This window comes from Anarhichas minor, unplaced genomic scaffold (assembly GCF_050575085.1).
Source record: "Anarhichas minor isolate MPS153535 unplaced genomic scaffold, ASM5057508v1 ptg000035l, whole genome shotgun sequence".
Lineage (NCBI taxonomy): Eukaryota > Metazoa > Chordata > Actinopteri > Perciformes > Anarhichadidae > Anarhichas > Anarhichas minor.
The window spans coordinates 3,007,344-3,024,021 of record NW_027466481.1 but is presented as its reverse complement, the minus strand read 5'-3'; the positions used below and the strand labels follow the sequence as shown (position 1 = coordinate 3,024,021).

Sequence of the window (16,678 nt, the reverse complement as noted above, 5' to 3'; positions counted from 1 at the left end):
ATTCAGTTATCAAATACAAATAATTTATATATAAGTGCTACTTATATTTGATACTGAAAGTAGAATCTAGCAGTGCTGTCACAGTATTTTCATACTGCTCAGTGACATTTGAATGTGTCAATATTAAAGCATAATTACTATGCTAGAGAATAGAAATCCATTTATAAGTATAAGTGCTGTCCTACTATATGATTATATGATGAATACAACAGTTTTGTTTTAAAGGGCTTAAACAGGCATTCATAAGAGCTTAGGATAATGTCATTGTTGACTAGAATTGTTGAGGCTACAATGAAGCTGCCATTGAATTTAAGTGTCGGCTTTATTCTTCTATTCATATTCATTTTCATGGATTATCAGTGAACACAAACACTTAACAGCAGATGTCAACCATAACATGGGCCCTATTATAGTGTAAGCTCCATCACTGCTTAGCTTACATAGTCATCCACATTACCAAAAACCTTTTGAGAAGGCCTCAAACAATCTCTTCAGAAAAACATACAACTCATTTACAACAAGAATATTCTCCTTTTGGTTACAACATCTTTATAACCGTGTGTCTGTAAACATAGTGCTGGTAAGACAAAGGCTGAAACATATCGAAGTGATATATACAACCTATTTGATGGAAGATGTGGCCAATAGACGTTAGCTTAGCATGTGGACATTTTCTGGTTTCACTATTCTATACCACACGAAGAGTATATGTAATATTTTTCCCATAGATTATGTTCGGTGACTCGAAGTTGGAGCACTATTCTGCAACAGAAAAGCGTTTTGAATTATTCTTCTCTTTGGTAACGCAGGTTGAGGATCATAGTGTGGTGCTTAAAGCCATCCACCATGCTAACATGAAGGACAGAACATGGAACAAAGTTGGAAGAATTAAAACTGGGGCGCATAAAATAAACCGAAAGGATTGTAACATCATCCAGGAGAGTAATCTGTTTGTATGTTTGTATGCTAATACAGGTGTTTATTTCCACATGCACACTTCTCATATGTGTTCCTCTAATGGTGACATTTAAGCAATAACTTGTCGAGATTTTAAATCATTAGTTAGCAGACCATTAACGAGAGGAATGAATCATCCGTGCCCCCTTATTATTAAGGGTGGTTGGAGCATTAGGAGAAAGACACGGGAACACCTGCACAGGGTCACTGATTCGCTGCAGGGTTAACATGTTGGCAAACACCTTCACACTAACACCTAACAGGCAATTTTAGAGTCTTAGATTCTCCTGACCTGCATCTGTTCGAACTGCAGGAGGAAAGCAAAGCAGTGGGGGGAAACATGGGGAGAAGAACCAAAGCTAAGGTCAAACCCAGAACCTTCTTGCTGTGAGGTGACTTTGCTAACTAATGAGCCAACATGCTGCCAGACACTATTAATTAACGAGTACCCTTAATTTCCTCTCATGATACTCATCATTGATTAAATCTAACAGATAACTGGCCTGCTTTTTATTTTACCACTTGCCGAAAAAAAACTGCAGTATTGGGTAACTTAACCGCTGGTCTCTGTATTGTACAACAGTTAGTCCCAAGTGTTGTGTTGTTATCCATAATTATGAGGGAACATATTCTTCTCGGAATTGGCTGCATTTCCAAACGTTTGTGGCGGTTTGTGTGTGTTTGCTTTGTACTGGTCATTATTTGCAGCCATCATTGTGTAACTGAGTGTTGTTGCACATCCAGGGAGACAGGAAGCTATTCATAGGGAGATTGGGAATCCCACCAGTGAAAAGAAAGTACAAAAGAGCACCACTCAGAGATGCAGTGGGCGAGCACATACTGTATGTATCCAAGAGCATAATGAGCTAGTTTCATTGTTTGGGCTTCCACATTGGTTCGTCTGGTGGCAAGGAGTTTGTTTTAACAAGCAAATTGTCTCATAAAATGGAGGGCAATAAAACTACAATATGTACTCCATCCACTTACAGTATATGTCCATCTATTATGGTCTATATCCAGCAGTTATGGACTTTTATATGCTGTAGAAATACTTATCTATTTGTTCATTTTGATTTGCAGTTTTGGAAGAATAACTTACTGTAGTATAATGGAGTTACACGGGTTTAGAAGGACAAGTGAGGTAATGACATCATATTCAATGTTTTGTGAAGCTCGTTGCATCTGCAAGTAAGGTCAGATTGTTGCTTGGCAGAAAATAACAGAACAGGTTATCGATCTTGCCTTAGATTTCATGTTGAACAAGGGCAATGTTATCACAGTTTTTACCTCAGTAGTAGAACGTGCAGATGCCAAACATGACCTTGCCTTGTGGGTACTGCATTTATTTGAACACATATTGTTGGATGGAACAAAAAGAAAAAAATGAACTGTTTTAAACTCTAAAGTGATATTTTTTCTCCTGAAAATCAAAATGTTCTGAGTCCCTGAGACATTGGATGTTAATCTGACCCTCTTTGGGTTGTGTTGTTGTGTGATTGTTTTAAGGACAGGGACAAAAATGTTCACGTACACACCGATGTTTACATTACACTGCAAACAAATATGACTGCTCCAATCTTGGATGCAAGCCCAAACAAATGAATGAATAAATAATCATAGTTGGGAAAACAACAGACTCCATCCTAACGGAAAGCAGCTTTGCTTTAAATTAAAAATCAGCAATATATTTAAGCTACTGTACTGAGATTGTAAGAAAAAAAACAACATCTTTTAGGTAATTCAATTTCATTAGAAATGAGAAAATCAGTAACATCACCAAGTGTAATATTGCAGAAACATGTTCAATTCAACTGTATAATGTTTATCTTTACCATAATGTTGTAAAAGTCATCAAACCATAAAACTGAAATAGCAAAAACAACCCCGACATCAGTCTATTTTAATGTTGCTTTGTTTTGTCATTCTGTCACTCAGATCACTCTTTCAAGTCTTTAAATCGCAGTAGATGTTAAAAATAAGCATTTTCAGTGGTACCCCGTTGATTCCAACCTAAAATGGCTTGCAGGCAGTCTGCCACTCCTTAAAAGCAGAGGGTGGGTTTATGCGTGTGCACTTGCCCACGTTGTTTGAACATAACATGTGGGGCTTTCATGCTACAACATGGATTTTTGGAAGCTCTGATTTTGACTTGACACAGCTTGTCTCTGTCCGTTCCTTTAGGCCTTGCAGACCCCTCTGCACTCACAGCTTCTATTTAAGAATAAAAGCTTAATTTTCCTTCACACCACAGTTTACCAAAGGCTTTCATTTACATGCAGGCCATGTGTTTTATTAATGTATAATTTATTAGCTTAAATAATAACATCTTTTTGCACATGTAATCTGCATTTTGGTCACATTTCTTAGTTGAAGGGTTTTCAAATCTTTCTGAATACTATGTGTTTTTGGTATCACAATTTAACAGTATAACAGTATAATATATACTGAATGTAGCTATTACCATGCAGTTGCCGGGTTAGCTGCACTTAAACATCCTGGATTTGTACTTTGTTAATACCTTTGCATTGTGTGACGAGGTCTTCAAGTCATCTTAACATATGCTATGATACATGTCAGCACCGTTAAAACACCACTTGATGGCATTATCATCTACAGAAGTGTTTTTCAGGTTATTTTTGTTGCTGAAGCATCGGGATAAAACCAGCAGTACAGATTTGTGAAAAAGATTAGGAAAATACCTAATAAAGTGACTCTGATTGACAGCTGACAAGCCTTATTTGTTACATATTAAATCATTCTACACTGAGCAGTACTTTAGCATTCATTTCATTATATTTTACACTACTGTAAAGTTAGAATGGTCTGGTTTCACTTCCTGCAGTTTAAGAGTCAAATGTGGGTCGTCTTCTCCTCACATATATCACTCTCTGGCTTTTGAATGCAGCTGATCCACTAAGTCCTCAAAGGACAAATTACGGAAACAGCTGCAATTAGCAGCTGATTTATATATTGTGGTAGGACCTTAGAGACCAATTAAAGCCCTTTGTGTTCTTGTCTATTGGAGGCATGCTAATTTAAAGCCGTTTGACTGATTCACAAGAACAAGTCTGAAATGCATGCATCTCAATTTGCAAACGCCCACCGCAATAACGAACATTCAGTGCGGTTGTTAAAATGGGAACTTGTAAACATATTCCATAATATTCTAATCTCTACATCATTAGAGTAGATTTTGTGCGATGCTGAAAAGAACCGCTTATCCCTTATTGGATGAAAATGCGGGAGCTCTTGTACATTAAGGCTTCGAGGCCATTGTGCTTATGGCAGACTTCTAAAAAGGGAAAGCAAATTATCCGCAGGATTTTCCTCCTAAGGAGCAGGTTTCCCCCTGTTTATTAAATTTGTTAAAGTGCTTCTGAGCAATGCACATCTTATCCTCTTAACAGTCAAATTACTATATACTCCAGCAATTACTTAATGTACTCTAATGAGATTTCCCCATGAAATGGAAGGATTCATTTATTTTAATGTGACGCATTCCACCGGGCGGTTTATGCATCACGTCCCTTTGCAATCCAGGGAGGCTTTGAGCCATAAATAGTAGGATGACCATGGCTTCCAGAATTGCCACTCTGCCTACAGGAGCCGAGATATGTGAGTCAGTGATCCAGTAACCGGGGGTCTATTCGGGATCATCAGCAGGTCACAGGTGCTATCTCCAAGCTCAGCTCTCTGTAACCAGGTATTCTCTAGGATTAGTGAAATAATACCGGGTTGGCAGGCATTATTTGTGTGCTAGGCCATGGGAGTGCAAAATCCTGAACATAAATAATACAGAAATAAATCATTCTGTGTTCTTTAAATCCCATTAGGCCTAATTAATTTAAAGCCTTTTTATAAATCTGTTCCCTGTGCCTTTTGATATATAATAATGGTGTGCATGTGAATCCAGTCACTGTTTGGGAATAGTGTACCTAATTCAATATGTTTTCAAGATTATTTCAAGAAGTATTTCAATCATCCAATTGAAGTACTGAATATCAATATTCCAGTTAGATGTACTGAAAGTTCATACACTCCAACAAATTAAAGCAACTGCTGAAACCATTGGTCGATTAATCGATTAGTTGATCGTCATTCTGATGATTTCTGTCAATTATCAAGCAAAAATGCCTAACATTGTCATGGGTCCAGAGTCTAAAATTTGAGGATGTGCTGCTTTTCTCTTTGCTGTTTCTTTGTCAGCTGGATATCTCAAGGTTATCCTGAAGAGTGATCTGAGTCAAAATCAGCATAAAGAGGCAGCAGAAATAAATTAAAAGATATCTACTACGGTGATTTAGTGTTTCGAAATGTTGTGATCTCACTGCGGGGGGAGACAGGTTTCAGAAGGCTGTCTCTATAACTTAAATGACGGCCATAAAATATCAACTTAGTGAACTTTCTTTTTTTTTTTGGAATTGCCGGAAGATGGCAGAGACATTTTGCTTTGTTATTGAAATGGCTGTTATGATGGGAGTGGAGGTGGAGTAGCCAGACTCTCTATAAGCTGATGTTCCCACAGGCATCTTTTAAGAAACTGTCTAAACTGTCTTCCACAGAGGGACTTTGTTGTCTTACATTTGACAGTACTTGTAATGTTTCTTATTTTACCAATTACACACAAATGGTGGATTTTTATTTTTATGTTAGATGCAGAGGTTGACATGACAGGGAAAAATTGCCAAAGAAAATACTCTGACTACTGAATAATCTGTGTTAAAGTGAAACAAAAATAACTGCATTTCCATACATAAATTACTAAATAGAGCAACACATGGGGTGATCACATCTTATATAAGGTCTGTAAAGATGTATGCACTTATGCAAGGCTGCATAAAGTGTTCATCACACACACCGAGTCACATCACGCAACCTTTTTCTCTGGGTTTCCTCCGTAAGGGACAATTCAGTAGGAACTGGAAGTGCACTTCCATCACAAGAGACATCATGAGATAGATGTTAAAAGTAAAAACGGAAGTTACAGAAGGAGTGTGAAGGTGAAGTTATTCAAAAATCTGAGTTGGTCGTTTCAAAAATGTTTACAGGTTTAAACAAGTCTGCCTCTCATCCATGAGCAGTGTCTTAAATGAGCTATATATACAGCATATGTTACAAAAACATTGGATCATAAATTTCTCAATATGCAACCAATTGTATCAATTTGTTAACCCCCGGCCTGTTACATTTTCACTTCTTTCAAACTCTATGAAATACAAGCTTTCAGTTATACTGTTATAAATTGCAAGTCTCCAAGGCCATCATTATGACATCATCATTTAAAAAGCTAATTTTAAAGCTACAGAAGACAACTGTTTTCACACAATGCGTAGTACTCTCCATGATAAATAAACTGGTCTAATATTGGTGGAGTCCCACTTTAAGTGACCTGAAATAAATGTTCTATATTTTGGTTGTTTAAGCTTCATTGTTGGCCCTGCAAGTCCAATATATCATTACAACTTCATTCATCTGGCTAACTATTGAAAAAAAATATATATATATTTGTTTTGCTCTACACTGAAGGATGTAGTGCAGCACTGATGGTCTGATACACACCACCATCTCAGGCGATGCTCTACTTTGATGTTCACATTGACATGTTTTCTAAGTTTTGAGCAGTAGTCCAGCCCATCAAATAAATGGAAAAATACTTTCCTTTGAATTTTATATAAAAGAAGAGTGCTCGCGTCCAGTTCTCTGCTCCTACAATGTGGTATTCCGGTGAAATAAAAGGACATTTTAATGGAGAGACAAGAGCCTGAGATATCCTGCTGCCCTGATGGACCATACAGACAGACATACAGACACACACACTCACACACACACATACACTCCTTAAATCCATTATGGCTTTAGACTTCAAAGCTGATATTGGGTTTTTTCAGCATTCACTGGAAATGGAGAGGGTTGCTCCATGTTTGCTGAGCAAATTTAATACCTCGTGTTATGTGCACTGCTCCCCTCACAGTTAGTCCTAAGTGCAAACGCCCTCTCAATATTTTTCTCCATTTAGCCCTACCTGGAATTGTGTATGAGTTTCTCCTTTTGCTGTGATTATGTTTTGAGACCGATTGTCACGGGCCTCACGTGTCTCTCTCTCTCTCTCTCTCTCTCTCTCTTGTTTTTCAGGTGGGATTTTCGAACAAACAGACGGACCCGTTTCACTTGTTAGCCCAGAGGAGCTTGCCTTTAAATTTGCTGTCAATAACATTAACAGAAACAGGACTTTGTTGCCAAACACAACATTAACATATGACATACAGAGGATTAATATCTACGACAGTTTTGAGGCGTCAAGAAAAGGTGAGTGGCTTGTTCTGTGTTCATTTATGGACTGTGATTACATTGTGGAAGAGAATTAGTCAAAAGACAGCAAAAATCTGTTGTAGCTTTCATATCAAAATCTGGAATGTATTGGAACAAATCTTTAGTACTTGTGAATCCTTACTAAATGGACTGTGATTGAAGAGCTAACACACTATATTCTCAAGCTGTCTTCTCTTGCTCCTCTCTAGCATGTGACCAGCTGTCTTTAGGTGTGGTTGCAATATTTGGGCCCTCGCATAGTTCGTCGTCAAATGCTGTGCAGTCCATCTGCAATGCATTGGAAGTGCCGCACGTCCAGGTGCGGTGGAAACATCACCCCTTGGACAACAGAGACAGCTTTTATGCCAATTTGTACCCAGATTATTCTTCACTAAGCTATGCTATCCTGGACCTGGTGCAGTTTCTAAAATGGAAAACAGCCACCGTCGTATACGATGACAGCACAGGTGAACAGACTATTACATTATTATATGATATATTCTCACAAACAGGGTGCACATGTGCAAAGTACGACACAATAGGATTGCATTTTCTTGGTGACACTCATGGCCCTGTCTTCATGTGTGCCAATTCTCTTCCTCAGGTCTGATAAGACTACAGGAGCTGATAATGGCCCCGTCCAGGTACAACATAAGGCTAAAGATTCGTCAGCTTCCTCTTGACACGCAGGACACGAGACCCCTTCTCAAAGAAATGAAGAGAAGCCGGGAGTTTCGCATCATCTTTGACTGCAATCACCAAATGGCGGCACAGATTCTCAAACAGGTTAGTGAGAGACTGTGGAACACACCCTCCTGATGTTGGATCTTAGCGTTGTTGAACATTGAAAGCATTTGGCCCTCTTCCACACTCTCACTGGCACCAGCTGATTCTTTAGCATTCAGTTGATCAAATGTGTTGAGAATGAAAAGATGCAGGCTTTGAATTGGCAAGAACGCGTGGAGGAGAGCAGCAGCAGAAGGTGTGTCGATAATAATGAAGAAGCATTGAAACTCTGCTTTGAGAGTATGGGTTTTCCACTTGTGCCACCTGCTTGCTGAGACAACTACAGTCGTGTCCAACGGTAGATATCAAATCTAAAACTGTATTTATTGATATTTGAGAACTTGTGGAAGATATACATCTTGGAGTGAACAATATCATGATGTTAAGCAGAGACACCTGTCATAGTTTGATGTTGAAATGTGATCAGTTGTGATGCACAGCTGTTTATTTTTGCATCTGTTGCCACCGGCTTTGTTGTAGAGGGTAAAACAATCTCAATGTAAATGGGTGGTTCTCACAATGGATCCTGGGCCTTCACCATTTGATGCAGCCAGGTGTTAGCCAGTTAATTCTCTAGATCTAAAATTAAATCAAATATAGAACATAGAAAACAATGCTCAAAATATGCTTATTCTGTTTTTAGTGTTCAGGTATGGCCTTAATGTGTTACTGTATGTACACATTCTGACCTTTTCCAGCTCTCTTCGTGGATGGCCAGACTTTCACATACATCCCACAAACAGGCATAATATCAAAAATGCTTCATTATTACATGTTTTAGGACAAATCATTTTCCGTCACAAAGAACAGTATGATGCACAGAGTAGATATTGTGTAGTTGGTCTAATGCTCTATAGATGTCAGGAACAGGCTGGTGGATGCCCCCCCATCCACCCTCCATTCAGTGTGCCGTCAGCTTTTGTCAACATGTTTACCAAATGCATCATCTCCTCCAAAGTTATTGAGATCTAAGTTGACATATATTCGCTCGTGGCCAGTCTGCACATCTCGCACCAAAGAATCAGTGTCCTCTTGAGAGAAGAAGTGAGAGAAGGTTTTGAGGCAAAAATGCTCCTGACAGTTCCAGTCCATGACTGCATTGTCGGGGTGCTGTGCTATAGCGCAGACTACAGCTTTTAAAATAAGGGGAAACAGGTGATTGGTTATGAGTTTGACTGCCTTTTGAGCATAATTGGTCAGTTACAATACAGCTCTAACATGAATGTGTGAAAGCTTATGTTGCTCAATCGTGTACAGTATGTATGGTTGCAATTGAAGGGTTGTTTTGTTGTGACATACATTGTGGTTTTCTGTGATATCTTAAAGAAAAGCTCTGTGCGGATTTAATTTGAACAACTGAGGTATATTTTTATTACTTTCATTCCATCGATTTGGTACGTTAACTGTCAAAAATAAATGATGAATGCCCATCACAAGTAAAAAACCCATAGGTGAGAAATTCAATTAGCTTGTCTTCTCAAACCAAGAGACCAAAACACAAAAATGTTTATTGGCAAAGAAACACTGCAAATATTGATATTTGAGTGTCTGGAAACTTCAGAAGGACTTTAGAGATTAAAAAATTCTAACTGTCTGGTAAATTCGGTCACAAATGATATTGCAGCACAGAAAGTATGATCTCTCAATACAATTTGGTGTGACAGTCGTGTCAAATAACTTTCTCACTAAAGAAAAGTGTGGATATCATCTTTTTGATCTGCAGTCAGCAGTGACAAAATGTACCAGCTACTGAACTACAGTAAAATAAGTTTTTCAGGCAGATCCATTTACAGCTTTACAAAAAGGTTGGTCCCATCCAAGACAATAAGGAGCATTCAAAGGACTGAACTAAAATGATGTGTAATCTGACTCGACTGGTACAGCAGCTGCACGCGTAAAAAGGAGGATCTGACGCGACTATTTTAAAAGAGTTTAAATATCAAGTGCTGCATTATGCCCTTGGAGTATTTCGTTTTTCATGCCATGATTCTTAACAATGTCGGGTCCTGTCTTCACCCTGACAGGCTTACCTGCATTACACCTGCCTCTGTTCCGTTATATTCCCTCTCAGATTGGATAAGAATGAGGAAGACTGTCCCCGGTGTCTTTTACAAGAACTCTGTGTGCCCTTTATTGTCATATGTTTTGAACCTGCTACTATATTGGTGGGAGCACGGACATATGGAGGTTTACCAAAATAAAACGCTGATGAATAGAAATGATGACAGAATTATATCGTATAATATTATTAAATGTGGAAATAAAGAGGAAATAAATACTTAAGAAAAGAAAACTCCTGCTCACAATACAAAACGTGACACAAAGTTTCAATGTCATGTATTTGGCTTGATGTCGATAGATGGAAAAGGGAATTCGTCTCAACATAAGCATGGCATCTTATTTATATAACCTTGGCTTTTTTTTTTTCCACGGCAGATGGTACAATTAAATAGGCAGAACAGCCGCCATGGGAATGTGGGGCCTTTGAATGTAGATTGAGTGAAACAAGTGGCAGTGATGGAGCGTTCGGATATGAGGCAAAGATTACCAAGCTCTTTTGATTGAAGGCTCTCTCCTCTGCTGGAATAACGTCACGTGCCCCAAGCCCTTGCAAAAACCATTTAAATGCATAGAAAAGCATCAAGTGCTGCTGCTATTCTCTGTAATTCTGTGGACCACATATGGTGCAGGAATCCCGACAAGCGATAACAAACAGTTGTCCACAAAATGATCAGCGTGTTCGTCAATATGCTCATTAAAACCTGGCCATTTTCCTCTTCAATGATGAAGTCTTTTTGTGCATCTCTTTGGTATGGTTTGTTCTGACTGTGATGTGAAAAATGACCATTTTCTCTATCCTGTCTCTGTTCATTCACAACTTACTTTCTCATTCTCTGTCTCCGTATCCTTTCAGGCCCAGACCATGGGGATGATGACAGAGTATTACCACTATATCTTCACCACTCTGGTAATGTACCATGCTTGTTAATGCAAATAGAGTCTCGTTTGTTCTCATCTCCCTACCGCTTGAGTTTTTGATGAATAGTGGCTAATTGCCAATGGGGTTTGGATCCAGTCCATAATATCAATTTTGTTTGACAAGCTGCAGGCATAATGGCGTCTCCAGTGTGCTGTAGTAAACACTGCCCTTTATAGTGAAGTCAAACGAAGTCAACAGCTTGAGACTCAAAACTGAATGTGGCTCCGAAGTTACAAAGACCGAAATTGATCCTTTGTGAGCTCTTACATTCTATAAACTAAAGTCACAATATATTTAATATTAAATGTTAAAAATATATATATATCGACAACCTTATCCTTTAAAATTACAAATGATTTAGGCTTGAACATTTTTTTTTCAGTAACAGATATATTAAACGTGACTTGGGTATGTCACTATTTCATTCCCATCTTGAGCATTTTCAGTTCTCACTCTGATAAAAAAAAAAAAAAAAAAGATCTCCCGTCTGACTAATACAAGCAGACCCAGCAGGGAGCCGTTGCTGCTCGTCACTGGGACGCTGCCTATCTGGAAACAAACAGACTGAATGGGAATGAATACCAGCATGATCTGTGCTGTTCCTTTCACTCTCTGTTATCATCAATGTTTCTGCTTCTCTCGTGCACACACACCCTTCCCTGTCTCTCCGGACTCATCCAGTCTGTTGTGATAATGTGACGTGAAAGGTCCAGGCATCACGTGTGTCATCTTTCACACTCGTCAGCGTGGCTACGACACTGTTCCGCCAATACGTTGTGTTTGTATTGCATGTCTATTGATTGCTTAAAAAAAAAGGGATTCAAAAACTTCTTTTTATTGTCAATATATTGGTTCATGTGTTTGAGTGGAACAGTTTCATAACACATGGAAGGGGAAAATATTTACAAGAGGATTAACTTTGAAACTTTTATTTGATAGGATTTTCCACGACAACAGCATTTTTCGCATAAAGGCAGGAGATATCTTTATAGAATCAGGAGTGTGGTATCAATCTGATGCTGCAATAAGCTGTCATATTGATAGACACACCATTAAGGAGATAACACCTGGCGGCTTGATTTGATCCAAAATGATGAATACTTGTGTGGTATACATGGCAATACAATTTCCTCTCGATGGAATCCACTGCTGTCTGTGTTTTATCTTCCGAGGTGAGGGAAATGCCGACTTATTAGAGCATGACAAGGCAACAGCAGTGTATGGGGATAATAACTTCCTTGTCCTCTAAAATGAGTCTGTCACAGCTATCTTTGAGAACCTGAAGCTGAGAACTTTGTTATGCTTGCCACCTCCACAACACTTCTGTATGCACTCAGACACCTACAGCATGTTCTCCGGGTAAAGATTTCAGTGTGATGGTGCTGTAGGATTTTGTTGATTTTGTGTTTTAAATGTGTGTGTGTAGAAGGCAGCAATGCAAAAAAACAGATAAGTGAACTAATAATTGGAACAAGTCACTTTTCTGACATGTCACAAAAGAAGAATTATATTTTTTACAAACAATGCTGTCCCAGTTAGTTTGGATTCTTAGCTTCAAAGAGAGAGGGAACTTGTAACCCGATCTACTTTTCTGAGCATTTTTTAACGTCATACAGAATAACAGTGATTTACTTTGATCTCTGTTCACAAAAGACATTACTGTACCGAGATCTGGTGGGGAAGAAATAAAAGAGGAGAAATGTTTCAGAGACTGGCGGCGACCGTTCCTTAGTAAGTGTCTTACACGCTGTCGTTCCCCCAGCTCTAACCCCACAGGGTGCTAATGAAATATCTATGTTCATCCAAATGTATTTTCCAAGCCCCCTGGCCTATTCCGGCACGACATGTGTCAACATGTGACTTCACACTTCAGCTACAATGGCTGCCCCAGAAATTACAGCGGCTCAAATTGAATTGCTGAGGGAAGTTGCCAAGGGAATGCAAGTGTTGAATTATTAATATGATCCAGCGGAATTTGTTTGTTTTTATTCTTGTTCTTTAATATGTCTAAGCTACAAACAATAATTACTCCCGAATAAGAAATTTGCACCTATAAAGATTCCCTTACATGAACATGATTAAGAACGACAAAATATATCACAGGCTTGTACTTTGTGCAGTGTAATTCACTATCACGGAGGCACAAAAACAATAACAATTTGTCAATTCTAAAAGGGTTTGCCAGCAGAAAAGCGACTCCGCCACCAGAGCCCTTTTATATTTCATTTATTACACAGACACTGCTTCCAGACACCATGCTTAAATCTCCTGATTTGACATTGAAAACTACTGTGTTTCTCCTCCCTTTCACTCTATTTGGTCTTAATATAGCATCTCTTTAATGAGCAGCTGCGTCATTCTCTTTTCATGTGAGGAGAAAGCATCCAGGATGAATACTTAAAACGAGGATGCTCGATGCTGGCAGACTAAACAAGAATCCGTCCTTCATTGCTGTTGTCTCTCAAAAGGACCTGATGGCCATTGACCTGGAGCCATATCGCTTCTGTGGTGTGAACATGACCGGCTTCCGCATCCTCAACGTGGATAATCCCCAGGTCGGATCCATTGTGGAGAAATGGTCGATGGAAAGGCAGATTCCACCTAAACCTGACTCGGGCCTGCTGGAGGGCGTCATGACGGTATGTTTTATTACTTTTGTGTTCCATCTAAAGTCAGTCACAAAAATGTCAATATAAAGCCACCACCGCATCCATCTATCTGTCGGTCTATCTATCATGGCTTTTGCCCATGGTAAGAAATGGCTTTAACCTTAACACCAAACCATTAACAAAAACTCTTTTACCTCAGCAACTGCTATCACTACTTACCATAACCACTTTAATAGGTACACTTTCTGATCTATTCCAACAGTTTGACTCTTTCAGGCTGTGGCTCATGTATGAAGAAAAATATGTGTGATGAACAGATGTGAGAGATTCAGCGACAGTTCAACGGAATGTTGAATGGGGAAGATATTTTAAATCATTTTAAAAGTGGTATGACTATTAGTACCATACCGACCAGTCCAGCTCCTAATAAACAACTATTGTCCTGGAACGTGTGCACCCCCAATGCCTCCTAATTACTCATGTTTCTTGTTGATTAGAGAGGTTAGAAGACTAACAGCAGTCAAGCTTTCATATAGCAGAGGTATGCAAGGTGTGTACATAACTTAGTGAACCATGTATATACACAAGAGGTCTCAGAAAGGACAAGCTGTCGCGCATTAAACCCATGAACAGCATAAAAAGAGGAAAACAATCACAGTATTAAAAAGAAAAACTCAAGAACAGCACAATACAAGCATACAACCATAAGACTGTACAAAATAAATTTAAAAATAAATCATCCAAAAGGTAGAATAAGTGAAACTATTGAAATCAACTTTAAAAGTGAAAAAAGTTCACTGATGTACTCTGCCACCTAAATCACTGAAGAGGAAGAAAAACGCCGCCTCGTCAGAAGAACATTCCTGGTTCTGCTCTGGCTTGTTAATGGCAGGGTCAAATATTGGCAAGAATAGCACAAATCCACTGGGTAATCTTTTACGCTTTCAACTGTACAGATGGGGGTGATCTAATGCTGTGGAGAACATTCATTGAGCCCTTACGCACCAATTATCCCTCGGACACGCCATTCTCCCTTCACATTGTTTCAGAACAGGTGCATCCCTTTACAGCCAATCTTTTTCAAATGGATTGTTTATAATGGATAATGCACCATTGTCTCAATATGTTTCTAGGAAAATGATAGGGACTTTGGCTTACTCCAATGGCCACACCGTCCAGATATCAAACGCACTACAGCCCGTTTGGGATGAGACAGGACATGAATATGCTACAAACAAATCTGCAGAAATGTAATTATGCCATCCAAACAGAAAGATGTTTATGGAAGGCATCCAGCCCTTGTTGAACTCACACCCTTAAATAAAGGCTGTTCAGGCTGTTCTGGTGGAGAACTCAGACTGTTACAGATTGTGTAGCTACAGTTGTGTTGACAGTAAATATATGTATAGTCTGAAATAAATGATTCATTTTAGTGCAGGTGTTGATAAACAGTGGGGCATTTGTGACGTATTGACTCATTTGTGGTGTAAGTCTAACATTTCATCAATATAGACTTTATTTAATTAGCCAGTTTAAGGTAAGCAATAAGATCTTATTTATATTTCAAATGTCCTTTTAATTTGCACTTCTCAGTGTTATGATATTACACATTAATCATTTAATTTCATTAAAATGTTTCCTTTATTATTCTGGAATTAAGTTTTTAAAGGTCTGTTATCCAAAATGTTAAAACTACAGTATATGCTGGCCATCACCATGAGTTCAAACGAAAAGGATTTAACCTGCTTTTAAATCGATAAAAATATTTTGCTGTACACTGGCTAACAGCATACAGCAACTAAGTCCAAATAACTGATGCTGTCTAAAGGTGCAGAGTATATATATATATATATATATATATCATAACCAGATATGTGTCAGTTATGTAAACAAGACGAAAACAACAATATTTACTGAATTATCAGGTGAGAATATATATACATACATTTTAATAATGAAATGATGTATGTTAATAACTTTTAATGTTGTTGTATAAAGTACACATTTAAAGACTACATCATGTAATAAAATGAAAGACTATTATAAAGTATATAATTGATCTGAACATGAAATGTCTGCACTAAAAAGTGATTTGAGAAAAATCCTGTCAGAATTCCTTTGGGTCTTTCCATGTTAGTTTGATGGTGACCAAACCATTATTCATGTATTTCCACAGGCATCAGCTGAATTAATGTTCACCCCTTATTCCAGACAGATGCGGCTCTGACCTATGATGCAGTCCACATTGTATCCATCTCATACCAGCACGCTCCACAGATGACGGTAAACTCGCTGCAGTGCCACCGCCACAAACCCTGGAGATTTGGAGGGCGCTTCATGAGTTTCATCAAAGAGGTGATGGGACATATTTGGCCTGTTGTTATTTGATTATTGATATTAGAGCATAATGACTGAGTGGCGAACATGACAATAGCAGTGGATTGTGGACTGTGTAGTCATTTGGGACTTCGGATATTTACCCAGCAAATCAATCATATCCACACGCAAAGCAAACCAAGCCTTGATAGACACATCAAAGCAGTGTTGTTGTCAGCTTCATAAATCCCCTGTATTCATAACCTATTTTCCAGAAAAGCACGTACTGTAACCTTTTGAAAGCACAACTAGTGTAGTCGGCTCTTATTTAATCTAACATGAGAGTCTGACACTGCCTCGGAATACACAAACAAGCCTCTGCAAAATGGCAGATTAAGGGTGTGCAGAGATGCTTCTATTTGTATCTTGATTTGTTCAAACAACAAAATCATTTGTATTTTTATTTGTCCTGGGTGTGGTTTATAAACGGTAGGAAGTCCATTTGTTTTTCCCTCTTTTAAATTGCCACTGTTATCTCAAAATTAAAGCTTTAACCTCCTGGATCTGCTGTATTTCACACAGGCTTCGCCCTCTAACCAGGATCCCTCATCTGTGGTAACTGCCCAATAAATTTACATATACCCACAGAGCAATCAGAATGATGGCTATGGGGGGCTGTCCATATAAAATGGCAGAGCTAAACCTCTTTCCTCATCCACTT

General features: G+C 38.6%; 1 protein-coding gene across 2 annotated transcripts in view; it reads left to right on the top strand.

The window, feature by feature from the left end:
- The window catches only part of grik3 (glutamate ionotropic receptor kainate type subunit 3), an 88,206-nt gene that overhangs the window by 42,451 nt on the left and 29,077 nt on the right, over positions 1–16,678 (top strand). Inside the window, exons 1-7 of one of the 2 annotated variants that reach the window (XM_076106844.1) lie at positions 5,088–5,106; positions 7,090–7,263; positions 7,476–7,733; positions 7,871–8,052; positions 10,967–11,020; positions 13,501–13,671; positions 15,853–15,996. In XM_076106844.1, the coding sequence (XP_075962959.1) occupies positions 5,088–5,106; positions 7,090–7,263; positions 7,476–7,733; positions 7,871–8,052; positions 10,967–11,020; positions 13,501–13,671; positions 15,853–15,996 (1,002 nt within the window). Of the gene's footprint in view, positions 1–5,087; positions 5,107–7,089; positions 7,264–7,475; positions 7,734–7,870; positions 8,053–10,966; positions 11,021–13,500; positions 13,672–15,852; positions 15,997–16,678 lie in introns of those variants that run through there. The other variant, XM_076106843.1, reaches the window with a different exon arrangement.